Genomic DNA, 27,986 nt, shown 5'->3' with positions numbered 1-27,986 from the left:
AGACGCGAATATGCGCCCGCGCAGTTCGCGCCGGCATTTCGTTCAGGACTATTTCGTCAGCAACCTGCCAGCCGTGATCATTGGCTGGCAGGTTGCTGATTTTTAAAAAATCCAATCAGAAGCCAGATAACAGATCATATTTGTAAATATGATCTGTTATATGGCTGCCTGCTCCTCTGCTGGTTCTTTTCGTCGGTTGGATCCAGCAGAGGAGCAGGCTTCACAGTGAGTACACCAAACACTACACTTTAGCCCCAGATCGCCCCCCTGAACCCCAATTAACCCTTTGATCACCCCTTTGATCGCCCCTGTCAATCACAAGTGAAAAGAAAAAAAGTGATCAGTGCAAACTGTCACTTTTTTTTTTTCACTGGTATTGACCGTTAGGTTTCAGTATAGTTTAGGCCCCTTGATCGGTCGCCCACACGTGCGTTCGCCCACACCCGCCCCACCGCAGTGACAAAAAAAAATAATTTTTTTTTGATCGCTGCACATTCACTTTACACGCACTGCGGGGATAAAAAAAATCAGTTTTGATATTTTTTATCAACCGCAGCGGCCTCCGGTACTTCACTAGCCTCCCCTTTGTAAGACAGGCTTGCTTTTTTTTCTTGGGTAGTCTCAGGGAATACCCCTAAATTTAGTTGCCCACATGTCTAACAGGGGGTATTCCTCTGAAGAGGCCTACAGGCTTCTGACCCAGTCGGATGAGGAGTGGGAACCCTCATCTGATGAATCCAGCGGGTCAGAATACTAACCTGTAGAAAGCAGTGGCTCTCTGACCCAAAGTTCGGACGAGGACCCTGATAGCACCAGGCGTACCCGGCCCCGTGTCGCTAGACCGCAGGTTGCACAGGATCCGCTTCAAGAGCAGCAGAGTGGGGCTGGTGCTGTCGGATTACGTGGTGAGGCATACACCAGCAGCCCAGCCCTTCCTGGACCTAGTACCAGCACTGCCGTACAACCTGGTGAAGTAGCGAGCACCAGAAGGGCAGTTGAAGCTGGTACGGTGGCACGTGCAGTAGTGACCCCGTCGCAGCCACCGCAAAGACATGCCCGTAGAGCCCCTAGAATCCCAGAGGTGCTGGCAAACCCTGATTGGCAGTCCCCAACTTCCGCCGCACCTGTAGTTTTCCCTTTCACCGCCCAGTCTGGAGTTCGGGTTGAGACAGCTCAGATCGGTTCGGCCCTGGGATTTTTTGAGCTGTTCTTGACTGCGGAGCTCTTAGACTTAGTTGTGGCAGAAACAAATCGGTATGCCACACAATTTATAACCGCTAACCCGGGAAGCTATTATGCCCAGCCTTTCCGGTGGAAACCAGTCCAAGTTTCCGAAATTAAAACTTTTCTGGGCCTCCTCCTCGACATGGGCCTGACAAAAAAGCATTAATTGCGGTCATATTGGTCCACGAACCCGATTCATCACATGCCCATGTTCTCTGCTGCTATGTCCAGGACACGATTTGAGGTCATCCTGCGTTTCCTGCACTTTAGTGATAACAGCACCTCCCGTCCCAGAGGCCACCCTGCTTTTGACCGGCTCCACAAAATTCGGCCCTTCATAGACCATTTCAACCTGAAATTTGCAGATATTTATACCCCAGAGCAAAACATCTGCATAGACGAGTCCCTGATACATTTTACCGGGCGCCTTGGCTTCAAACAATACATCCCAAGCAAGCGCGCCCGGTATGGGGTCAAATTGTATAAGCTCTGTGAAAGGGCCACAGGCTATACCCACAAATTTTGTGTCTATGAGGGAAAAGATCAGACCCTGGAGCCGGTCGGTTGCCCTGACTACCTGGGGAGCAGTGGGAAGACAGTTTGGGACTTGGTGTCACCCTTATTCGGCAAGGGGTACCATCTTTATGTGGACAATTTTTACACAACTGTGGCCCTCTTTAGGCATTTGTTTCTAGAACGGATTGGCGCCTGTGGTACCGCGCGAACTAGTCGCGCGGGCTTCCCCCAACGGCTCGTTACCACCCGTCTTGCAAGGGGGCAGAGGGCCGCACTGTGTAACGAAGAACTGCTCGCGGTGAAATGGAGACAAGCGTGACGTTTACATTCTCTCCTCCATTCACGCAGACACGACAATACAAATTGAGCGAGCAACCCGTGTCATTGAAAAGCCCCTCTCAGTCCACGACTATAACCTCCACATGGGAGGGGTGGACTTCAATGACCAGATGTTGTCTCCGTATTTAGTTTCCCGCAGAACCAGACGCTGGTATAAGAAGGTGTCTGTATATTTGATTCAATTGGCTCTGTACAATAGTTTTGTTCTCTACAGTAAGGCTGGGAGAACTGGATCCTTCCTCAAATTTCAGGAAGAGATCATCGAGAACCTCCTGTACCCAGGAGGTTCCGTGGCCCCATCCACCAGTGTAGTTAGCCGTCTACACGAGCGACATTTCCCCAATGTCGTTCCTGGTACCTCAACCCAACCGTCACCCCGAAAAAGATGTCGTGTCTGTAGCAGGAGTGGAATAAGGCGTGACACCCGCTATTTCTGTCCTGACTGTCCTGACCACCCTGCCCTATGCTTTGGAGAGTGTTTCCGGAAGTACCACTCACAGGTACACTATTAGCATAGGGATCATCTCACCAGGATAGGCACACAGGGCTATTAGGGCCCATTCACTCACACAGCTGCTGCAAACGTCTCCTTTCACCTGGGACAAAGTGCATAACGCACTTCGCCACATCTTTGGGCGATTTGCGCTTTGCACATTAACCCATGGGGAAGGAGAGGTTTGTTCTATAAAGGTAAAAAAACAAAAACAAAAACACAGTAAGCAAAAAAGTTAATGTTCAGTTAAAAAAGTTTAAGTTTATATGTTCTGTTGCAAAGTTAATAAAATTATTGCGTTGCGGCCTGTTTTTTTTTTTTTTTTTTTTTTTTTTTTACCTTCCAGGTGGACCAACCGATCGATTAGCTGCAGCACTGATGTGCATTCTGACAGAAGCATTGGGCTGCTGTCAGATTACACGCAAGTCAGTGTATGCGGCGCTGCAAGACGAGATTTCTACTCTGCAGTAAAAGATACGTTTGCCAAGGCATACGAGCTGAGGAGGAGGCGGCGTTCCTATGCTTTGGCAAACACTTTGTATATATATATAAAAAATAAAAAAAATCCCGGCAATGATTTATTCATCCACATCGATTGATGTGAATGGAGAAATCTGGTTTGCCAGGGCATACGAGCTAAGTGGGTATGGATGTAGGGCGGAGCTCCTATGTCCTGGCAGACGCCTTTCCCCTCCATTTTTTTTTTCTTGGCAGAGATTTTTTCATCCACATTGATCAATGCGAATGAAGAAATCTGTGCCGTTCATTTTTTTCTTTCAGCCCAGAGGCTGAACGGAAAAAATAATCTCATTACCTGTATGCTCAATATAAGGAAATTAGCAGAAACTCCTAATGCTGGCCATACATGTAATGATTGCGGAGACCCTCAAATGCCAGGGCAGTGCAAACACCCCACAACTGACCCCATTTTGGAAAGAAGACACCCCAAGGTATTTGCTGAGGGGCATATTGAGTCCATGAAAGATTAAAATTTTTGTCCTAAGTTAGCGGAAAGTGAGACTTTGTGAGAAAAAATAAAATAAAAATCAATTTCCGCTAACTTATGCGAAAAAAAAAAAATTCTATGAACTTGCCAGGCCCCTCATTGGATACCTTGGGGTGTCTTCTTTCCAAAGTGGGGTCACATGTGGGGTATTTATACTGCCCTGGCTTTTTAGGGGCCCTAAAGCGTGAGAAGAAGTCTGGGATCCAAATGTCTAAAAATGCCCTCCTAAAAGGAATTTAGGCACTTTTGCAGCCTAGATGCGCAAAAGTGTCACACATCTGGTATCGCCGTACTCAGGAGAAGCTGGGGAATGTGTTTTGGGGTGTCATTTTACATATACCCATGCTGGGTGAGATAAATATCTTGGTCAAATGCCAACTTTGTATAAAAAAATGGAAAAGTTGTCTTTTGCCAGGATATTTCTCTCACCCAGCATGGGTATATGTAAAATGACACCCCAAAACACATTCCCCAACTTTTCTTGAGTACGACGATACCAGATGTGTGACACTTTTTTGATGCCAAGGTGGGCAAAGGGGCACATATTCAAAAGTGCACCTTTCGGATTTTGCAGGCCATTTTTTACACATTTTGATTGCAAAGTACTTCTCACACATTTGGGCCCCTAAATTGCCAGGGCAGTATAACTACGCCACAAGTGACCCCATTTTGGAAAGAAGACACCCCAAGGTATTCCGTGAGGGGCATGGCGAGTTCCTAGAATTTTTAAATTTTTGCCGCAAGTTAGTGGAATATGAGACTTTGTAAGGAAAAAAGAGAAAAAAAAAATAAATCATCATTTTCCACTAACTTGTGACAAGAAAAAAAAAATTCTAGGAACTCGCTGTGCCCCTCACGACATACCTTGGGGTGTCTTCTTTCCAAAATGGGGTCACTTGTGGGGTAGTTATACTGCCCTGGCAATTTAGGGGACCATATGTGTGAGAAGTACTTTGCAATCAAAATGTGTAAAAAATGGCCTGCAAAATCCGAAAGGTGCACTTTGGAATATGTGCCCCTTGGCAGCAAAAAAGTGTGACACATCTGGTATCGCCGTACTCAGGAGAAGTTGGGGAATGTGTTTTGGGGTGTCATTTTACATATACCCATGCTGGGTGAAAAAAATATCTTGGTCAAATGCCAACTTTGTATAAAAAAATGGGAAAAGTTGTCTTTTGCCAAGATATTTCTCTCACCCAGCATGGTTATATGTAAAATGACACCCCAAAACACATTCCCCAACTTCTCCTGAGTACGGCGATACCAGATGTGTGACACTTTTTTGCTGCCAAGGTGGGCAAAGGGGCACATATTCCAAAGTGCACCTTTCGGATTTCACCGATCATTTTTTACACATTTTGATTGCAAAGTTCTTCTCACACATTTGGGCCCCTAAATTGCCAGGGCAGTATAACTACCCCACAAGTGACCCCATTTTGGAAAGAAGACACTCCAAGGTATTCCGTGAGGGGCATGGCGAGTTCCTAGAATTTTTTATTTTTTTGTCGCAAGTTAGTGGAATATGAGACTTTGTAAGAAAAAAATAAAAATAAAAAATCATAATCATTTTCCGCTAACTTGTGACAAAAAATAAAAAGTTCTATGAACTCACTATGCCCATCAGCGAATACCTTAGGGTGTCTACTTTCCGAAATGGGGTCATTTGTGGGGTTTTTCTACTGTTTGGGCATTGTAGAACCTCAGGAATCATGACAGGTACTCAGAAAGTCAGAGCTGCTTCAAAAAGCGGAAATTTACATTTTTGTACCATAGTGTGTAAACGCTATAACTTTTACCCAAACCATTTTTTTTTCTTTGCCCAAACATTTTTTTTTTATCAAAGACATGTAGAACAATAAATTTGGCGAAAAATTTATATATGGATGTCGTTTTTTTTTGCAAAATTTTACAGCTGAAAGTAAAAAATATCATTTTTTTGCAAAAAAATCGTTACATTTTGATTAATAACAAAAAAAGTAAAAATGTCAGCAGCAATAAAATACCACCAAATGAAAGCTCTATTAGTGAGAAGAAAAGGAGGTAAAATTCATTTGGGTGGTAAGTTGCATGACCGAGCGATAAACGGTGAAAGGAGTGTAGTGCAGAAGTGTAAAAAGTGCTCTGGTCATGAAGGGGGTTTCAGCTAGCGGGGCTGAAGTGGTTAAATAACTCGGTAGCTATGCTACATTTTTTATTACATGCAATTACAAAAGTGTTTGGATCCAGGTGCTGGTTTGAAAAATGTAGAATATTTTTCGTGGGGCAACCCCTTTAAACCAGACACACTGCCTTGTTGGGCTAGCTCAGCAGAATGTAATGCTACCTTTTGCTTAGCGATCCATTGCTTCATTCTGGAGAAAAAAACACTAACTCCATAGGCAAATGAGCAGTTAAGTGCACTGAAGGTGGGCCAAAGTCACTCTGTGCCGCCCTTATTCCTCCTGCTTTCTCTGCCAAGTCCTCCCTCTCCTTCTTGATTGACATGACCAGGTGAGAGGACTATGCAGGAATCTAGCCAATTCAGAGGCAATTTTCCTCCAGACCACTGATCCGTGCAGAAAATATTGCAGCATGACTGCTCAATGTGCGATCCACTTTAAAACCCATTGGTGTGTCCAGCGAGACCACAGACAAGATTTTCTACTGCTTGTCTGTACGGAGTCTGAGTGACATATCAGGAAATTTAAATTAAATTTCACTTTCATTTCCTATGTAAACTACTCCACCGCGTAAACCTACACCTGTGGTCTATACACGTTTCCTCTGTAATCTGGGTACTTGCCTGAGTTATACTGTAGTTAGGACATAGATTTTAACATTACAAGCTTATTTCACCTCTTTTGACTTCACATGTAAATTTGTGTACCGATTTTTAATTTTGCCGAGTTCTTTTGGTTTCTGAGGATGTTGCTAAATAGCAGAAGATATGGTATTCTGCCCATGTGCAAAAAAAAAAGAAAAATCCCAGCCCTCGCTTCTCCAGCAGTAGACTTCTTTTTGTGAGCAGTACAAACCGCCCGAGGAGCGGAAAATTTCTAGCAGACAGATGCCCTTATCAGCAGAAACCAGATGCAGCTCCGAGCAAGAGCATTATCAATTTTAAATTGCTTTTTTTTTTTTTTCAGAAGAGTAGAGAGGATTAAAACATTTCTTGGAAAATAGGTGGCATTAGCAGCAAAAACTTACTGATGTTAATACGCAGACGCCATCTTATTTAAGACACGTAAAAAAAAATTATGCCGAAGAGCTTGAGAAAAATTGTTGCTGACATAGGATTTCATACCCATTGCCTGCGTTAATTCTCAATTTCTGTGATCTCTTTTAAGAAGCTTAAATAGTTAAATGATGTCATGGGAGTCGCGTGATGAGTCACATTACATTTGTATGCTTAGGTATGATTTGATATTCTGGTAATGTCCTGATGACAGGCTGCTCCCCAAAAAATATTTGGGTGAAGATGAACTTGGAGGGATTTTTATTTTTTTACCGTAATGGACTATAAGACGCACCTAGGATATAGGAAATTTATTTTTCATCAGACCTCAGATCTGACCCCTCCGACCCCCTATTCCTGCTCAGATCCGACCCCCCCCCCATTCCTGCTCAGATATGACCCCCCCCCATTCCTGCTCAGATATGACCCCCCCCATTCCTGCTCAGATATGACCCCCCCATTCCTGCTCAGATCCGACCCCCCTCCATTCCTGCTCAGATCCGACCCCCCCCCCCATTCCTGCTCAGATCCGACCCCCCCCCATTCTTGCTCAGATCCGACCCCCCCCCCATTCCTGCTCAGATCCGACCCCCCCCCCCATTCCTGCTCAGATCCGACCCCCCCCCCATTCCTGCTCAGATCCGACCCCCCCCATTCCTGCTCAGATCCGACCCCCCCCATTCCTGCTCAGATCAGACCCCCCCCATTCCTGCTCAGATCAGACCCCCCCCATTCCTGCTCAGATCAGACCCCCCCCCCATTCCTGCTCAGATCAGACCCCCCCATTCCTGCTGCATAGATCAGACCCCCCCCATTCCTGCTCAGATCAGACCCCCCCATTCCTGCTCAGATCAGACCCCCCCCATTCCTGCTCAGATCAGACCCCCCCCATTCCTGCTCAGATCAGACCCCCCCCCATTCCTGCTCAGATCAGACCCCCCCCCCATTCCTGCTCAGATCCGACCCCCCCCCATTCCTGCTCAGATCCGACCCCCCCCCCATTCCTGCTCAGATCCGACCCCCCCCCATTCCTGCTCATATCCGACCCCCCCCCATTCCTGCTCAGATCCGACCCCCCCCCCCATTCCTGCTCAGATCCGACCCCCCCATTCCTGCTCAGATCCGACCCCCCCCCCATTCCTGCTCAGATCCGACCCCCCCCCCATTCCTGCTCAATCAGACCCCCCCCATTCCTCCTTCAGATCAGACCCCCCCCATTCCTCCTTAGATCAGACCCCCCCCATTCCTCCTTAGATCAGACCCCCCCCCATTCCTCCTTGATCAGACCCCCCCCCATTCCTCCTTGGATCAGACCCCCCCCATTCCTCCTTGGATCAGACCCCCCCCATTCCTCCTTCAGATCAGACCCCCCCCATTCCTCCTCAGATCAGACCCCCCCCATTCCTCCTCAGATCAGACCCCCCCCATTCCTCCTCAGATCAGACCCCCCCCATTCCTCCTCAGATCAGACCCCCCCCATTCCTCCTCAGATCAGACCCCCCCCATTCCTCCTTAGATCAGACCCCCCCCCATTCCTCCTTAGGATCAGACCCCCCCCCATTCCTCCTTGGATCAGACCCCCCCCATTTCCTCCTCAGATCAGACCCCCCCCATTCCTCCTCAGATCAGACCCCCCCATTCCTCCTCAGATCAGACCCCCCCATTCCTCCTCAGATCAGACCCCCCCCATTCCTCCTCAGATCAGACCCCCCCCATTCCTCCTCAGATCAGACCCCCCCCCCATTCCTCCTCAGATCAGACCCCCCCCCCCATTCCTCCTCAGATCAGACCCCCCCCCCCCATTCCTCCTCAGATCAGACCCCCCCCCCATTCCTCCTCAGATCAGACCCCCCCCCCATTCCTCCTCAGATCAGACCCCCCCCCCCATTCCTCCTCAGATCAGACCCCCCCCCCCATTCCTCCTCAGATCAGACCCCCCCCCCATTCCTCCTCAGATCAGACCCCCCCCCCCCCCCCCCCATTCCTCCTCAGATCACCCTGTTCCTCCTGCATGCTGATGACCACTTCAGAAATAGAAGCATATTTTTTAATGGAGACACAGGCCTCCTTTTTGTCAAACTTAATTTATTTTTAGCAACTACTTACATTCCCCATGTAATCATTCTGGAGCTTCTATTCTGTGATGTGCCATTCCTTTATTATTCCTGCTAGAATTTATGAATGATTATCAGCAGTTTGCAGTTAAGGTCCAGGCAGGCATTACCAGTGGCACCTCCCATCAGTCAACCTTCATTGCAAACTGATACTAGTTTTATTCATAACTTCTAGCAGGAATAAGTTAGGAACAGCACAACATAGTCAGAGATTAGATGCTGAGAAATTGTATCTGACATACGACAAACTATGAATACTCAATCGATTCAGGCAACTGAAGTATTAAATGCATCTGGGGAGAAAAATGCACCTATTGCCCCCCTTTTTATTAGGCCATCCAGGGGTCCAAGACAGAGTCACGAGACTGAGAAAAATTGAGTTACAACAATTAGAGAAAACACAATCCAATAATAAATGGACAGATCATTAACCCCTCTTCGTATAAAATGACGGAAATAGAGGGGTCATTATTACAAAAAGGCCCTACTTTTGCACCTGTTCCGCAATGCGATAATTTACATGGAATAAAGATATTAATTTGTTTGTACGCAAACTAGCACTCCACAAAACACACTTACATTCTGAACATGATTGTAAAAAAAGTATAATAAGGAGAAGAAATGTGTTGAAACCTTGGAGAGGCTGGTTAGAGAGAATGAAGGTCTAGAAACGACTCTAGAACCACCTCTTAGGTTTTAACGTAAGTCTAAGTTAACACCCCCCTTCTCGCAGTACAAAGAAATTGACACCTTTGTAAATTTAGTTACTCAGGATATACAAGCGCTAAAACTACGGAAAGACCGAATCAGGTCAAACTTAACATCCCAAGAAAGTTGTGCCTTAGATGCCTTGAGTAAAAATGATATGTTGGTAATAAAACCTAGTGATAAGGGTCGTAACCTAGTTATACAAGATAAACATGACTATGTGGACATGGTACTAAATTTATTGAATGATAGGCAAACATACCAATTATCTACAAATCCTATTGAAAAGTATTTACAAGAATTGAAACAACTTCTTACAAAAACTAAAATTGACAATCTGATCAGTCAAGAGGGATTCCAATACCTACAGTCAGGTCCATAAATATTGGCACATGGACACAATTCTAACATTTTTGGCTCTATACACCACCACAATGGATATGAAATGAACAAGATGTGCTTTAACTGCAGACTGTCAGCTTTAATTTGAGGGTATTTACATCCAAATCGGGTGAACGGTGTAGGAATTACAACAGTTTGCATATGTGCCTCCCACTTGTTAAGGGACCAAAAGTAATGGAACAATTGGCTTCTCAGCTGTTCCATGGCCAGGTGTGTGTGTTATTCCCTCATTATCCCAATTACAATGAGCAGGTAAAAGGTCCAGAGTTCATTTCAAGTGTGCTATTTGCATTTCAAATCTGTTGCCATTAGTGAAGCAAGCCATCATTAGGCTGAAAAAACAAAAGAAACCCATCAGATAGATAGCAAAAACATTAGGCATGGCCAAAACAACTGTTTGGAACATTCTTAAAAAGAAGAACGCACCGGTGAGCTCAGCAACACCAAAAGACCCGGAAGACCATGGAAAACAACTGTGGTGGATGACCGAAGAATTATTTTCCTGGTGAAGAAAACACCCTTCACAACAGTTGCCCAGCTCAAGAACACTCTCCAGGAGGTAGGTGTATGTGTGTCAAAGTCAACAATCAAGAGAAGACTTCACCAGAGTGAATACAGAGGGTTCACCACAAGATGTAAACCATTGGTGAGCCTCAAAAACAGGAAGGCCAGATTAGAGTTTGCCAAACGACATCTAAAAAAGTCTTCACTGTTCTGGAACAACATCCTATGGACAGATGAGACCAAGATCAACTTGTACCAGAGTGATGGGAAGAGAAGAGTATGGCGAAGGAAAGGAACTGCTCATGATCCTAAGCATACCACCTCATCAGTAAAACATGGTGGTGGTAGTGTCATGGCGTGGGCATGTATGGCTGCCAATGGAACTGGTTCTCTTGTATTTATTGATGATGTGACTTTTGACAAAAGCAGCAGGATGAATTCTAAGTGTTTCGAGCAATATTATCTGCTCATATTCAGCCAAATGCTTCAGAACTCATTGGACGGCGCTTCACAGTGCAGATGTACAATGACCCAAAGCATACTGCAAAAGCAACCAAAGAGTTTTCTAAGGGAAAGAGGTGGAATGTTATACAATGGCCAAGTCAATCACCTGACCTGAATCCGATTGAGCATGCATTTCACTTGCTGAAGACTTAACAAGCAGGAACTGAAGACAGTTGCAGTAGAGGCCTGGCAGAGCATCACCAGGGATGAAACCCAGCGTCTGTTGATGTCTATGCGTTCCAGACTTCAGGCTGTAATTGACTGCAGGATTTGCAAGCAAGTTTTAAAAAGTGAAAGTTTGATTTATGATCATTATTCTGTCCCATTACTTTTGGTTCCTTAACAAGTGGGAGGCACATATGCAAACTGTTGTAATTCTTACACCGTTCACCTGATTTGGATGTAAATACCCTTAAATTAAAGCTCACAGTCTGCAGTTAAAGCACATCTTGTTCGTTCATTTCAAATCCATTGTGATGGTGTATAGAGCCAAAAATGTTAGAATTGTGTCGAAGTCCCAATATTTATGGACTTGACTGTATATAGGAAACAGTCACCCAATGGATACTTACATTGGAAAAGCTGGCATCCCTGCCCCTCCAACGGGGCAGTATCTTAGGGTGCATCATAATTGCTCAAATGAGGAATCTTTTCTTGTAGTATGTGAAGAATTATTGACCAGATTTCAGGAGCAGGGCTATCCTACACGCCCACTGAAAAAAGCCTTGAAGAGGGCAACGATAAAACTAAAAACAAAAAAAACTAAAAGACCTAAGACAAAATTATTAGATGTATTGGAACATATGATGGTTACACAAAAGAAATATGTAACATTTTGAGAAGACACTGGCACATCTTACAGTCCGATTAAGGATTTAAACAGTTATCAGTTTACATCCAAGTATAACCTACCGAAGAGAGCCGAATCAAAAGGACTATTTGGTTCACAGTCCTTACCAGCCTTGCCTCATCCAGACGGAGAGATAGTCCAAAGGGATCAGCACCATGTTTGGACTGTTCCTTCTGTAAATTTATTTTAAAAACACAATTTTTCACAAATCCTAGTGATGGAAAGAAGTATGAATTTGGACAACTGATGACCTGCAAAACCCAGGGGGCGATTTATATTGTGAAGTGTACCTGCCCAAAATTATATGTAGGGAAAACAACGCAAGAACTAAGACGACGGATATCTGGCCTCCTTAATGCTATTGAGAAAAAAAAAGGACACGTCAATTGCCAGACATATATAAGATATTTTCATAATAATAACCCCAACCTTCTAAAATTCTGGGGGATAGAAAAAGGGTTTTTAGGCCCAAGGGGAGAAAATGTGGATAAAAAGCTATTGCAAATTTAGGCCCTCTGGATCTATAAGCTCAATACAATGAGCCCCATAGGCCATAGAGCAAGGGAGAAAATATCTAAATTGATAAACAATAGAAAAGGTAAAATGGATAGTGAAGATTACATGAAAAGCCGTTGACAGGATAGTAATCACCTTGGCTATTATGCAAGATCTTTAGACATTAGTGCAAAAATAACATTTTTTTTAAATAATAAGCAGGGAATTGCTGTAAAAGTAGATGACATCATTAAAAATATACTTAGTCAAGAGTGAATATAGTGTAAAAGTGGTACAAAAATATAATAACAATAAGTAATAATTAAAGGTTACAGATTAAAATAATCATGATTAATAGATTAAAATAAAAAATAAAAATAGGTTTATAGATTAAAATAATCATGATCAATCGATTTTAAAATAAAACTATTGATAAAATATAAATCGGTGATGAATTGAAAATCAATCAATCATGATTAAAAATAAATAACGAGTATTAAAAATTGATAAGAGTAAAAGCAATATAAATATAAAAATTACAAAGGGTAAATCATGAACTATAGATTAAAATAGTAGAATATCTGTGATACTAAATGGTGAAAGATGAAGAATAATTATTATAATTATAGTGGGAAAATTTGGATTAATACATTACATTGAAACAATAAGTACAAAATAAAATTATAAAATAACGAAGTAGAGTTTTCCCATCAATGTGAACATGTTATCTCCTTGAAATGAGAAAAAATTACTAAGTAGAAGGACATGCGTAGGGAGGATAAAGATCTGGAGATAAGACTAAGTTCCGAAATATGCGCAGTGAAGAGACATCAATAGGAAAATGACTACGTTTAATAACATGCGGAGAGAGACTGAGAGTATACGAAGTATATAATCATGCACAGTGAAAAAGGAGAAATTGTGCTAAGACCAAGGGCATGCGCTAAGAAGGATAAGGTACAGTCCCATACGCAAGCGCCGGGTAACTCATCTGATAGGTCTATGGCTACGGACGTCAGATACCTGAAGCTCTAGCTATATAGGTGGTGAGATACGATACCTCATCGCTGCTAGGTGTAAGACAACTGTCAATTCACATTTGGAGCACTCCAAATGGATAAGAAGAGAGGAGGAGGGATTACCTTCCCTGTAAATGCACATTGAACGGAGCGCTCATGATAGATGCTCCAAAACCGATGAGGACGCCACAAGGGTGGCGAAACATGTCGGAGGAGCTCTACTTAGTTTTTAGATTAGAAGCGCATTGGTGATTGAGTAAGGAAGCCGTACTGCAGACGTCTCCCTGCTTTCAACTAACCACCAGCAGAGACCTGTAAAGCCTGTGAGGACAAACAGACTTAGCGGCAGGTGATTTAGGGCTAATCTGTCTGGCGAGTCCTGGCAGTAAGGGAAGGTGGAATTTGGTTATCTAGGTCACAGCAAACTGCTTCTGCTAATTGAGAAATAAACTTTCCCCGATTGATGAAATTGATGCTAACAGGGTGAACTTTGAGAATATAATAAGTTACTTCCCTTAAACAAGGTGGCAACATGTAATTCATACATTAACATATTGATACTTTAGATATCAGAGCAAAGTTAGTGTGAAAAATCACACTTCTATTGCGTTTATGCAGAATGAAGCCCAATCCCAGCTATCAGTGATATACAGTTAAACTAAAAGTACAACACCAATGCTCTTTGATATTATTATTAATTTTTTTTTATAAAGGGATTCTGTCATGAGATTTTACCCCTATAATATGAATCCTAAGCTAGCCTTATCAAACCTCCCTGTGGCTCTATTAGCCCAAAAACAGGTTTTTATAACCTGTCAATCACTTACCTAAGGTGCCCAAGGGGACGTCCGTTTATTCAGTGTGCCCGGCTGCACCCATCGCCGTCCGGTGCCCAGCGACACCTTCCCTGTCTTCAGCGCTGCCTTCTTCAGCTCAGTGCCGCCTCCGCAATCCTCCTGTCCCTCTGCCAGATCCGGCGCCTGCGCACTAGGCTCAGCCTGATGCGCCCGTGTAGACTCCTGGCAGCGGCTTCGTTGAGCCCTGTAAATCACCTTAGCCTTTGTAAATAAACACACATCGTTTTCTGTTCATTTTATTTTAAACAGGACCATAATAAAAGTAATATTTTAACAAATAAATAATAGGTCAAAAACTGAACTTTATAGCCTTTGGCTATTTGGTTATTAATATTGACAAATATGTTCTGGGCCAAAAAGGGTCTTTGTTTATAAATATATTTCCAGGAAATAAAGCAGAGCCTTATTTTTATCCTGGACTACCTCCTTAACATTGAACGTCACTGTGGCCCTCGTTACAGAGCCCATGATCTAGTTCAGGGATGCCCAACCTGCGGCCCTCCAGCTGTTGCAAAGCTACAACTCCCAGCATACCCGGATAGCCTACAGCTATCAGTTTACAGCAGGGCATGGTGGGAGTTGTAGTTATACAACAAGTGGAGCACTGAAGGTTGGGCATCCCTGCTCTAGTTGGACCTGGAGGTAAATATCTGCCGGAATAGTGCTCCATACGTTCAATTTTCAATAATTCAATATTTAATTTGCAAACTTGCTAGAGTGTTTGCAGCACCTGATAAGTAAAGGCAGAGGAAGCCCACGCTCAGAAGCTTGTACATCCCTCTGACTGTGTACTGCATACAAGCACTTGCAGGTGTGCTGCCTGGACACTACTGATACACTGTATAGATGGGGAGCAAGTTGGGGTTGGTTACAAAGCAGCAAGGGAAAGGTTAAATTAGAGGAATGTGTACACTTTAGTAGCCATTTTTTCTCCTTTATTGCCCCAATGTTTGTGAAGTAAATAATAATAATGTAGGTTAAATCATCCACAGCTTTGTACGTGCAGCTCCTGTACAATCTTGTGTGCCTCTATGATTACAGGTTACAAGCCAATTAACAGATATGTATAGGTGGCACCTGCACAACAAATGGCCATAAGTTTCCTTGGCCCTTTAAATGGGGAACCTGATTTCTTAGAACTAAAAAAATCTACTATTCCAAATGGTGAATAAGTGAGTGATTCCTGCATAGCTCGTTACATTAATTGTAACTTTTATTTTACTTACAGAACAAATCTGGAACTGGAACTTGTCCATCGTGGAGACAATCTGTGCTCAGGAGGATCGAGCGCGGCTGGAAAAAGATCCTGCTTAAGTATGCTTGAGTTTTAGAATTATTTTATTCCCAGTGATGATTTTAAAGGGGTTAATTAATTAAAAAAATCTTAACTAAAATGAATTAAGAGCCAGAATGCATTTAACATAACAAAAGAGAGTCACTCGTCTGTTCGTCTGTGTTCCTGCACTGAGGGTCCTGTCTTTGCTGCCTCCAGTACACTGTGTACTGGAAGTGTGACATAATGTGCCCCACTGCAGCCATCCACCGGTCTCAGCAGTTATGTGTCACTTGAGGACACGTCGTCCCTGAGGCCAGTGAATTCCTGCAGCTGAATATGTGAGGACAGATGGAACATCACTCTTCAGATCCCCAGCGCTGGAAAGGAGTGACAGTGAACAGGTGAGTGGCTTTAGTTTTTTATGTTAAAAGCATCATGTCCCTTTATTCATTTTAGCATGAGGGTGGGACAGTATACATCTGCCATATTTCTGTGTTATACCTACACATTGTGACCATCTCTCTTACTACATCTCTCTGAAAGCAATATTTTTTAAATGATTCCCCTTTGGTGCAACTCTGAGGCCCGTAATTATTTTTTTTCCAGAAGCCCTTCAGCCGTGTATCAATAAATTACTATAGAAACGCTGTTCAGTTTAATCTCCATAGATTGCAATTAGGGATGAGCGAATTTCATATTTTGAAGTTCGTGTGCGGGTTCGTGTTGTGCTATTTACTGAGTTGCGTTATGGATTCCTTTACCACGGACCATAACGCAATTCCATTATGGAATGCATAACAGAAAGCCTTTAGAGGCATTCTGTTATTCATTCCATCTTAATAGAAGTCTATGGCCTGCATAACGGATCCGTCCGGTTTACGTTATGCTGGAGTCCTCTCCTGCATAACGTAAATCGGACAGATTTTCCCTTTTAAGCTGCAGTGTCACAGAATCTTCTGCATCTCTTAGAACCGGTTTATTTCCTAGATTCTCGTCATCATCAGTCACCTTCCGCTGTTAGGTAAAACTGTTGTATCATTGCTGCCAATGACGCCCTTGAAATAAAAAGCGCTGGTGACCTGCACGTCTCGGTGTTGCTTGCCGAGTCTATTTTCAGTCAATTAAAAGCCTTAGAACAAGACACTCCTCCTCCGTACGTTTCCCAGCAGCAGTAATGAGGTGTCTTTACTGTGATTAAGCACAGCACTCCATAATAGTCTTGTAAGAAGTGTTAACTTTGTCGATTAGATATTGCATTAAATGGGATGCAGTGTCCCAGGTGAGCTCTTACAGCAGAAAGCATCAGGGAAAACGGTCGGAACAAATAGGTCAAGTACTGTTTTAGTAAATTGAGCTATGAGGACGCTTCCACTCGGGAAATGTAAATGAGGAATGATTGATAGAGCTGCCTGTGTCAGCTCCAGAAACAATGTGACAAGGTGAGCAATGGTTCTGCCCACTGCATTTAACTGCTGCCCTTCTCCGCAATGACCACCTGGGCTATTTGTGCAGATTCTTGGTGATTTTCTCATTGTTAACCCAAAATTGTGTTAGGGACTGTGTTCAGAAAAGTTCCAACTATCCGTGTTTTCCACAGGCTTCTACTCATGTACTTCTAATCCTGATTCATTTAAATGGAATGTGTCGCCTATCATTTTTTCCCTGCCAGTTAAAACCAGTGACACATTCATTTTGTCTAATCCACTGTATTTTATTTTCTGATTTTGTTCTTAGATTATTTTTTTTCTATTTTTTATGTAAGATTATAGGGGCAGCCATCTAACAGCATTTAGAGACTTACAGCAGCCAGGTTCCTGTGTTATCTTGGTCTGTCTGTGATATGTGTCATTATTTTCTTGCCTGTGATAATGAGATGACTGCTGAGAAGTGAATTGTACAGACTAGGAAGTGGCTCCTATTGTTAGGCTTAGTGGCCAGTGTGTAAAAAAACTGCATATTTTTTATTTTATTTTTAAATATAGATTGTGATATGGAAAACTAAAAATATCACCAAAAAATAGATTTAAAGGGGTTATCCAACCCCTAATGCACAGGCCCCTCATATAGGTTATACTTGCCCCCCTCTCCTGCTGCATCTCCCCATCGCGCGGATCAAAACATCAATAGCAGACCGCGATGCTGGGGAGGCTTGTCCCTGTCTCGGCCTGCTATTGGCTGGCGCAGATCTTCCTTGGGGAAGAGGACAGGCTGGCAGGCCCCTCTCATTCATCATTATTTTGGATCTATACACAATGATCATTACTCATTGAAATGCTATGTGCAAATGTTATGTGTTTATTGCACATCGCATTTGCCATGAGTAAGGATCATAATGTATAGGTCTGAAATGCGTAGGCCGAGAGGTGGTCGTGACTGTGTCTCATCTCACCTTTAGTAACTGCGAGATGAGACAACCCTTTAAGATGAAATGCTCATGCGAGTGTTGCAGTGAGCATCCAACCGACATGCAGATGTCTTTTTAACAAATGATAACCGTTCTTAAAGTATGCAGTCTCCAAATGGATAGAACCTTAAAGGGGTTATCCATGTAAAAATAATGATGACCTATGCTCCGGAAAAGTCATCATTATCACATTGGCAGGGTTTTGAGTCCTGACACCCCCTCTGATCATCTGGTACAGGGAGGCGCCATGCTCTTTCTTGTATTGGTTATGTCCAATAATCACGTGTCTGAATCCTATTCCCTCGTGAGACTGTGGCTATACACAGAGGAGCCGTCCCATGAAGACAACTGTATCCTGTATCCAATCATAAGAATGCAACCTATTTTTTTTTTTTCCCATTTGAATAGAACAACAGTCATGCATGCACGCAGCTGCTCCATTCAGCTACATGGGGCTGCTGAAGATAGCCAGGCGCTTGGGCAGTCCCATAGAGCTGAATGGAGTGGCGGATGTGCATGTGTGTCTGCGGCCCCACTTACATGGGCCCTGTTCTCATGATCATCAGGCGCTGCATCAGATCACTTCTGCTGATCAGACACTTATCTGTGATAATTTGTCATAATGGGATATCCCTTTTAAACTTTCCTTGTGTATGAGTGGGGAGGGTGACACGAAAAATTGCTAACTTTCCTGCTGCATATTTTTGTTTCTTGCTATGGTTGAGGCTACTTATTAGAGACTCTGCTGCTCTTTAGTTGCAGTTTGAGTCTGAATATTGTTCACTTCTGTATAAGACTTTTTTCTTTTGAATATGCACAAAGAAAAGTCCAGCTCACCCAATTATTCCACCACCTGCGTGCACGGAAAAGGCCGGCAAGCCCGTATATTCTTGATATGAAAGCACAATGAAATTCCAGCACTCACGATTTTGGTAGCTAAAATCTTCGTCTTTTATTCAGGCAGTAGACATATAAACAGGACATCCACCCACAAGTGCAGCAACCTTAAGGTTGCTGCACTTGTGGGTGGATGTCCTGTTTATATGTCTACTGCCTGAATAAAAGACGAAGATTTTAGCTACCAAAATCGTGAGTGCTGGAATTTCATTGTGCTTTTTTCTTTTGAGGCTTTAATGGCAAGAGGTTCATTATGGTGTTTCTCCCAGAAAGTAATATTTATGCAAATTGAAAAAGAAAATGCCTTCAGTATCAGATCAGCGGTGGTCAACCTCGTGACCACCCCTGATCACCTGAGTAAAGGGACGATAGCACTCCAGCGTCTGCCGCATCCCCTTCATAGTTTACCAGGCGTAGCATCTGTAAGTGATATTACAGCTCAGAGAAGCTTAGTCCCGTTCAGATGACTAGGACTGAGCCAGGTGCTAGGCACATCCACTACCATAGGTGCAGAGCTGTGCCTGGTAAATAGCGAAGTGGGATCTACAGCCCCTTCAGTCAGTTGAACAGCAGGGGTGCAGATAGTCTGACATTGGTCCCTATTGTAAGGATTGGCCATCCATTTTGTAGTTCTGGTGAACCCCTTCAGGAACCTCTATATAACATTCGATAGGATTGTCAGGGAGCACATTGCTAGAAACTCATGGCAGAACTGAGGGCAGAGAAGCGATGGGAAGATTTGGCTGGAATGGACCATGCCCTGCTCTATCTTTTTGTGGCATTTGACAAATTACGCCTTCCACTGAAGGCCGCTGCAATGTAAATCAATATAGTTTACGATGAACGCAGATCTTTGCCTGTGTACTGGATATCTGTGTGCCTTTATCGGCATTGAAATCACCTGGGATGTGTTAATTGTTTAATCCATGGTATCTAATTAGAGCTGACTGGACTGTTTTACATTTTCAGTAGTTCATGTTTGCAGTAGTGGGACATATTAATGTACAGTATGGCTATGTTCACCCAGAAAAATATGTAGCAGAAAAGTCAGGGGCAGATCGTAATGGAAATTTACCTCTGAGAACATGTGGTTATTGGTGGCAAATTCGCTACAGGTACGCCTCCTGCTCATCAATGTACGCTTCTCAAAATTGAAATTGCAACACAAGAAGGATAAGCCGCAAGGTTATGCACATCAAGAGAGTAGCAGGTGTTGCGAAGATCTGCAGGTGATCACATTTTAAAGCACCTAGCTCCAATCTGTGGCATGTGGGAGGGGCAGGAAAGCCAAGTTAGAAAGCAAATTCTTTTAGCCATATGAAACTCCCAAAAAAATGGATCAAGTTGTGTGGGATGATTGTGCGATGCCTCCTGTTTGTTGACATGCCAGTTATCACCAATTGTCGCAAACTGAGAGGGAAGACTCCTTGAACTGCTAGTTGGGAGAACGACGACGAAGTGAATTGAAAGCAAGAGGTGAACCTCTGCACGGAGGAATTGTCTAATTAGTAGAATGGCGCAAAGTGATCCATTCTCCACTGCAAGTGAAATTGGACATCTCGTCCCAAGCCTAGGGCAGCAAACATTGGCCTATGAGTCAGACGTCCAGCTACAGGTGCTCCATTCACCTCAAGCCACTGCTCTCAAAGGCTATGATGGTGCACAGCAAGACTGGAATGGAGGTCTATCCTTCTTGAGCAATGAGTCCTGCTTTTGTCCCGAATTCATTGATAGCCAGAGATTGGTCTGGAAACCACGTGGGCAAAGCCATGAAGATGCCTTCACAAGGGAATATCATACCGGTCCTACTGCTGAGATTGTGGTGTGGGGTGGCATGATGTACGGTCAAGGACTAGAGTCTTCATTTCACACTAACAACTCAGTGTTACATTGATTTGTTTGTGGAACCAGTGGTACAGCCATTTCTTGAAAGTGTCATGGGAGCCATTTTTAAACAGCATAACGCCAAGCCGCATGTGCTTCTGTGAGCAGACTGTGTGGCCTAAATGTGCTACCATGACCTGCAGCATCTCTGGACTTGTCTACCATCGAGCACGTCTGGGACATCGTTGATCGGCAATTGAAGAGGGAGCTGCCAGTAGCAGATCTTGATGATTTTCATGTGCAGTCAGAGTGGCATTACATTCCCATTAAAGGGGTTGTCTGGACTTTTTCTATTGATGACCTATCCTTTGTTTTGAATATTTTCTTTCAATTTTGTTATCATTTGCATATCAATTAACATGTCTATCGTTCCTGTGATTTCCATAATTCCACAATTTTTCCTTCTTGTCGTTGCAATTTCAATATTGAGTGGTATATTTCATCCCTTTCCTATTGACTTCAATGGGCAAAACATCCTCAATCTTCGAAGTATGCTTAAGGGGGTTATCCAATGATTCATGTAAAAAATGAAAATCAGACATCATATTGTACATGTAAGTTTCTTTCTAACAAAGCGAGAATCCGCCCTGTACCCTGGTTTTACCATGCCAAATGCAGTGTTTTTTTGACTGTGTGAACATGACGTAAAGGCGAGTGATGGCCTTGCGTCTTTTGTACTATTACTTTTATTTTAAAAGGCATGGCATCCAAAATCTGTCAGTTTTAAAAATTTCCATGGGAACCAATGTGTTCCCCATCTCCCTCATGGGTTATCACCTAGTTATGATGCCATATGAGAATGAATGTCCAGTTCAGGAGTCTTGACATGCAGGGTAACCACCCCATGTATATAGGGGTTTATACAGGAAAATGTGATGTGAGTTACGGAGTTATATGAAGTTGGGGGGTTTTACGGAGCTCACTCCATACACCGTGGATGCTAGCTGTGTAATACAGCTGACAACCACTGGTAGTGACCAGAAAGGTAGATGACTATAATCCCGGTCATATAACCCCTTAGATGCCGCTGTCAGTAGCGACCACTGCATCTGTGGGGTTAGACAACGGGGGGCGCTCCCAGGCACGTCATACTAAGCTGTTCGAGCTGAGCCTGAGGACACAACAGCGGTTGGCTGAAGTGGATCAGGTCACCATGCCAGGGACACCAACGCCGAAGCCAGCAGTTGGCTGCAGAGGGTCAGGTGAACATGGCCATGCGGAGGTGGAAGAAAACAAACCTCGGATCGGGAGATAGAGACGCGGGAGCCAGTCCTGAGTATGGGGGCAGAAGGGAGCAGGTAAGTATGATCCTTTCAGTACTGGAGGCATCACTAGAAATGACTCATTCCTGGACAACCCCCTTAAACCAATATTGTACTGGAGGTACGAAGAAGAAAGGGCTTGTGCAATGTGCACTGTAAGTACAGTATTAGCAGGAAGAGATGTCTTGTGTACACTAGTTTAAATGTTACTGTGTAGTTTGTCATCACTTCTTGTGGTATACAGTGTACAGGTCATAATATGGATTGATTTTTTTTATTTTTTTTTATCAAGTTGAAGTTGGGCACTAGATGGCAGTGTTTCCCCTCCGTTCAGTCACTGATCCCTCTATAAAAAAGAATGCGTTGCCTCAGAGGATGGCGAATATTTATAGACCGCTTGTGGCATGAGTGTCTGCATGCAGATCAGGAGCCACATTTGAACTTTAGACATTTGTGCTTTAAAGGTCACATTGGCCATAATGAATGCTTCTGATAATATGCTCCATTGTCATTACATGTATAAACATTAGATGAGTTTGGGGACTGATGCATAATTAACCCTTTACATGAATACAGACTCAAGCTTTTACCACAAATTGACATTTATGTCACTTCAGTCAGATTTTTCTTCTATGTCAAACTGATGGGTGTCAGATCCCCACTGATCTTGAAAACAAAAGGCTGCACGTGTATAGTCTCTGTTGGATTGTTATGGAACCGATTCGACCTATAAGACTGAACAGTGTCATAAATCTCAACTGTCAGAAAAAATCCTTTAACCAATATTCAGGCCTCAATACATACTTAAGCCCGGGGGTGTTTAAAACGATAAAAAGCGTTCATCTTATAAAGGCCCTGCCGATCCAGTGCAACAGCTCCTGTCCGCCCTCGACCAGTACTGATGATATGCCATTCCTGCTTATGTGACCACTGCAACCAAACACCGGCCTCAGCGGTCACGTGGAAGAACCGCGTATCACAGCCTCACAGAGACTCATTGGTCACATTCCTGCACACTTGACTGCTAAGGGTGCACTCACACTCTGGGAATTTAAGCGGAAAATTCTGCAACAAAATCCGCAGCGTGTGACCAGTGATTGACTGCAGCGGGAACGACTCTAATCACTTCCAGTTTAGTGGCAGCGCTGGTTATCGGGACCTTCCAAAGTTGACTTTTTCTTCTTCTTCATTGTTTTACACATCCCCCCCCCCCTCCCCCCAGGCTCTCATTAATTTTTATTTGAAGAACCACTTTTAAAGGGGACCTGCCATCTCTTCTGACATGTCTGTTTTAGTTACTACTTGCATTCCACATGTGATATCAATTCTGAAGCGTCTGTTCATATAAGGGTCCATTCACACGTCCGTAAGTGTTTTGCCTTCTGCAATTTGCGGACCGCATATCGCCGGCACTATAATAGAAAATGCCGGAAACGGAAGCACGGATTGCGAATGCGGATCTGCAAATGCGGATGCGTACAGCACATTCCGGCCCCATTGAAAATGAATAGGTCTGCACCCGTTCCGCAAAATTGCGGAACGGATGCGGACCCATTTTGCGGACGTGTGAATGGACCCTAACTCTGTTGTGCTGTTCCTCTGTTATTCCTTCAAGTTTATGAATAAAATTGTCACCAGTTTGCAATAAAAGTGCCACTGAGTGTTACCAGTTGGGACTATGTCCCTGCGCAATCTGACACTGGTAGCACTGACTGTGCAGGGACAAAACTCCAACTGGTAACACCCATCTGGACCTTTATTGCAGACCAGTGGCAATTCATTCATAAACTTCTAGTAGGAATAGAGTGACGCAAGTTTTTTTTTTTTTTTTTTTATGAAAATGTGCTCCATAATTATTACATAAGATATGCAAATATTAACTAAAGCAGACATTTCAGGAGATGTGACAGGTCCTCTTAATTTTTTTTTCACAGAATTTTCTTGGCTTTTCTATAAAACTGACCATAAAGATGGCTGACCAGCACCCTGACTCGGTAGAACATCCATCTTTGTCTTGGCTCAATGTGCTCTTTTAAAGCAGTGATACAGCGTCTGCCAGCAAGTTTTGCTTCTGACAGAGGATCGGGGAGGTTAATACTAAGCCTGTCGGATTCTTCTTTCTCTTGGTGGCAGAAAACTAGCTGGCAGCCCCCATAGGCAGTATTTTTTTTTTGGCAGCTCCTGTGAAAATGAGTGGGATCCTCAGACAAATCTTACATCTTAAGAAAACGTTACGTTGTGGCATGTTGCTTGTGCCAGTGGTTAACAGTGGTTCACTTTCTTTTGCAGATCAGCTCTTCCATGTCTTAGCCATGCACATGAGGCTGTACAGCATTGACTCCGAGTATAATCCGTGGAAAAAGTTAACACAACTTTTGCCAAAGAAAGATCCCCAGTAAGTGTTGTATATGCAAACCTCTTATGTATAGAATTTAGTGACAGCTGACACCTGTATAATTTACTCTGTATGGGAATAGATTTTTTGGAAGTTTGATACTTTTGAACCATCTTTTCAAAAATGGGAAATGTTTTTTATGTTTCCAAATTGTCTAGGATATTTTAAAAATTGCCTTGGGGAATAAATAGGTAAAGTATCTGGTATGTAACTTTTTAGTTCTCTTGACCTAGATCCACCAGTGCCCGATTCCCTCTGCATTCGTCTACTATGATTGCCAGCTTCTCAGATTGGTTGGCTCTGCCACCATTAGCACAGCCAATCTGAGAGGTGGGGATAGTGTCTCAGACAGTTGACGCACAGTGGGCATAGGGTAGTCTGACAAGCTAGCAGCCATTGTAGGTGAATGCAGAGAATTGGCAGATCTGTGGCAGATGAACTAAAAAGGAGGGTACCAGGTACTTTGCCTACATACTGTATTTCTTGCTCTATAAGACGCACCTAGGTTTTAGAGGAGGAAAATAAGAAGAAAATATTTTTCATCAGACCTCATATTAGACCCCACAATCTTCATCAGATTCCCAAATCAGACTGCCAATCTTCATCAGACCTCAGATCAGGCAAACCATAAATAAAACCACTTACCTCTCCTGCTATGGACTGCGCCTCCACTCTGAGATCCAGCCTGCTCTTTTTGCTGTACCGCACTGTGACCTTGTGTTGCACTGCATCAGGACTTAGTGCGCGCAAGTCCTTACTAAGTCCTGATGCTGCACGCTGCCAGGACACAGCGCAGCGCCCGGAGAAGACCAGGGACTGGTGAGTAATACCAGCGCTGCACTTACTAGTGCCTGATTCTACTGTATTACTAAGGGCTTCCATAATTGAAGCGCTCATTAGTATTCACTTTAAAAGACGTACTACTATTGAACCCCCCCCATCCAAACACACTCTCACACACTTTTGTGTTTTGTAGTGTGAAAAATATGGTATATTCCCCAAGGCTTTTTTTTTTTTTTTAATAAACAAGTTGGACTTCGCCCCTATGCATTTACCTACAGTGGCAAGCCACTTAGGCTACCCTCTGCACGCTGTGCTTGAATAGTCTGAGAAACTGCACCCATCCATTAGATTGGTATCGGCAGTGCTGGCCGATGCGAGAGCAAAAGCTATAGTCTGAAAAGCTGGTGACCTTAATTGATGAATTTCCAAGTGGACCACGGATACTGATGAATCTGCAGCAGAAGGACTGAAAAGGAAAGCACCAGATCCCATAAATATACATCCATCGTGTGAGGAGCGGTGGGCTCACTTTAGTATATAAATCTTGTCCCTGACAGCCAAAATTTTTATTATTTAACTCCATGGCTGTGTGAAGAGAAAGCGGCAAAACAGAGCTCTGTAATAAAAAGTGAAGGTCCAACTCCTATGAATTTTGCACGTAAAAACAAACTCCTCGGTCTCTGTGACTTGGACTGCTCTGCTCCACCTTGCTGCAGTGTGAATGACGTCACCAGCTTTACCCCCCTATGTTCCATGCTGGGTATTGATATTCTGGAAGTTATGGTGACGTCTTATCACATGACTACTGCTTTTTGCAGTTTTCATAGCAATAAAATTCCAGTCTGACTATACTGTAACTACTATGATATGAAGAAACACGGCCCAGTCGCTGGGTAACTTACGTAGATTTAGCAGTAATTAGAAATGGCATTTTTCTCACTTTTATAAGTAGAGGTATTTTCTCCCTTTTTTTTATTTTTTTCCCCTGCCTGTTTTTAGCGGCATTTAATCAGTGTGGACTGTTCAGCTAACAGAGGATGCCGTCTGAGAGTCTTGAAATGCTTGCTCATGAATTTGTAACTCTCCAAGGGGCTGTTAGTGTCTAAAAGCATTGCACTTACTACTGTGATTGCAATTTGTGGCCCAGTTGGCGGTGCCAGGAACCGTGCTCTCTGGAGTACCGTGGGCTTGATGTTTCAATTAACACTCTTTGTTACTTTAGCTTATTTGCCAATTTCTTATTTGCATCTTAATTTAAGTACAATGCTCTTTTTTTTTTTTTTCTCAGAAAGATGCCTGTAACGTATAGGTTGTCTAGAAAGAGAAACACAAGAGCGCACCCTGGTGCATTACCCTAAAAACAATGGAAAGACGTGCAGTGTGCACAGGTGCTTGCCAAACGGACAACTCTGGTGTCTGCATGGTAAATTAGTCCACCGCAGGCATAGTTGCTGCTCACTCCCTCTTGACCAAGGATCACAGATATGAGTAAAAAAAAAAAAAAAAAAAAAATGATAAATAGGTATAAAAGAGCGCTGCTAAGAACACTAAAAATGTATTAATAATTATAGTTATGGGCAGTGCAACGCGTTTCGGAGGCATAGAGCCTCCTTCCTTAGGCATATAGCATAGTGCAGGCATGCTCAACCTGCGGCCCTCTAGCTGTTGCAAAACTACAACTGCCATCATTCACGGACAGCCTACAGAAGGGCATGGTGGGAGTTGTAGTTTTACAACAGCTGGAGGGTCGCAGATTGGGCATCCCTGGCATGGTGCATATGACATGAGCGTTCTAAGCAGTAAAACCGGAAAAGACGCAAACGTTGGAGAAATTGAGTTCAGCCGATACACACACTACATTTACATCAAAATATATACCGTCAAATAAGTCCTCTAATGAAAAAAAGGATCTGTCTGAATGAAAATGTTGTAAGCGGTTAAACAAATTATGACATGAGCGAGGGTGAGAGTTTTGAGGCAGGGGACGTAATAAACGGACCACTGTATATGCTACCATAGTAAATGGTAGACGGGCTAGATATATTGCTGTGGACTAGGACTTTACGAGTAAGACCTCTTTCCCACGAACGATACGGATTGGCTCTGGATGCGTTCAGTGAAACTCGCCACATTTCGCAAGCAGTCCGTTTTTTCGGCAATTACGTTCAGTGTTTTCTGTTTTTCCTGCGCAGGTGCAATCAGTTTTGATGCATTTTTCACGCTCTTGGAAAAAAATGAAGGTTTACAAACAACCTCTCCTAGCTACCATCAGTGAAAAACGCATTACATCTGGAAGCCACATTCACTTCCAGGGGCCAGGGCTGCGTGAAAAATGCAGAATATAGAACATGCTGCGATTCTCACGCAGAACTGATGCGTGGAAAAAACGCTCAAGTGCACTGACCCATTGAAACAAATGGGTCAGGATCCAGTGCGGCTGCTATGCGTTCACTTCACGCAACGTACCCATGCGGAAAACTCCCTTGTGTGAAAGAGGCCTAATTAAATAATAAGACCCATGCACACAGCAGAGGAGTACTGCACCAAGAATAAAGGGGAAGTGAAGTAAGAGCATAAATGAGTGAACCAGCAGCGGTGCCGCTAATTGAGTAACTACACCTGCTCACCGCTGCAGATGCAACGGCGAGCAGGTAAACAATGAAGAGGAGGCAGCACTGGCACTGCGCGCGCCTTCTCTTCAAACAGCTGATCGGCGGGGGTGCCGGGTGTCGGACCCCAGCCAATCTGATATTGATGACCCATCCTGAGGATAGGTCATCATTAAATATAACTTGGGCTCCTTTCACACTAGCGTTCGCTGGTCCGCTCGTGAGCTCCGT

General features: G+C 43.6%; 1 protein-coding gene across 1 annotated transcript in view; it reads left to right on the top strand.

Annotated features, from left to right (window-relative positions):
• Positions 1–27,986, top strand: part of UBR3 (ubiquitin protein ligase E3 component n-recognin 3) — a 147,540-nt gene that overhangs the window by 94,944 nt on the left and 24,610 nt on the right. Inside the window, exons 20-21 of the mRNA XM_044304442.1 lie at positions 15,474–15,559; positions 24,258–24,363. Coding sequence (XP_044160377.1) covers positions 15,474–15,559; positions 24,258–24,363 — 192 coding nt within the window. The remainder of the gene's footprint in view (positions 1–15,473; positions 15,560–24,257; positions 24,364–27,986) is intronic.

This window comes from Bufo gargarizans, chromosome 8 (assembly GCF_014858855.1).
Source record: "Bufo gargarizans isolate SCDJY-AF-19 chromosome 8, ASM1485885v1, whole genome shotgun sequence".
Taxonomy (NCBI): Eukaryota; Metazoa; Chordata; class Amphibia; order Anura; family Bufonidae; genus Bufo; species Bufo gargarizans.
Note: the sequence above shows the minus strand (reverse complement) of the source record. Positions and strands in the feature narration are given on the sequence as shown.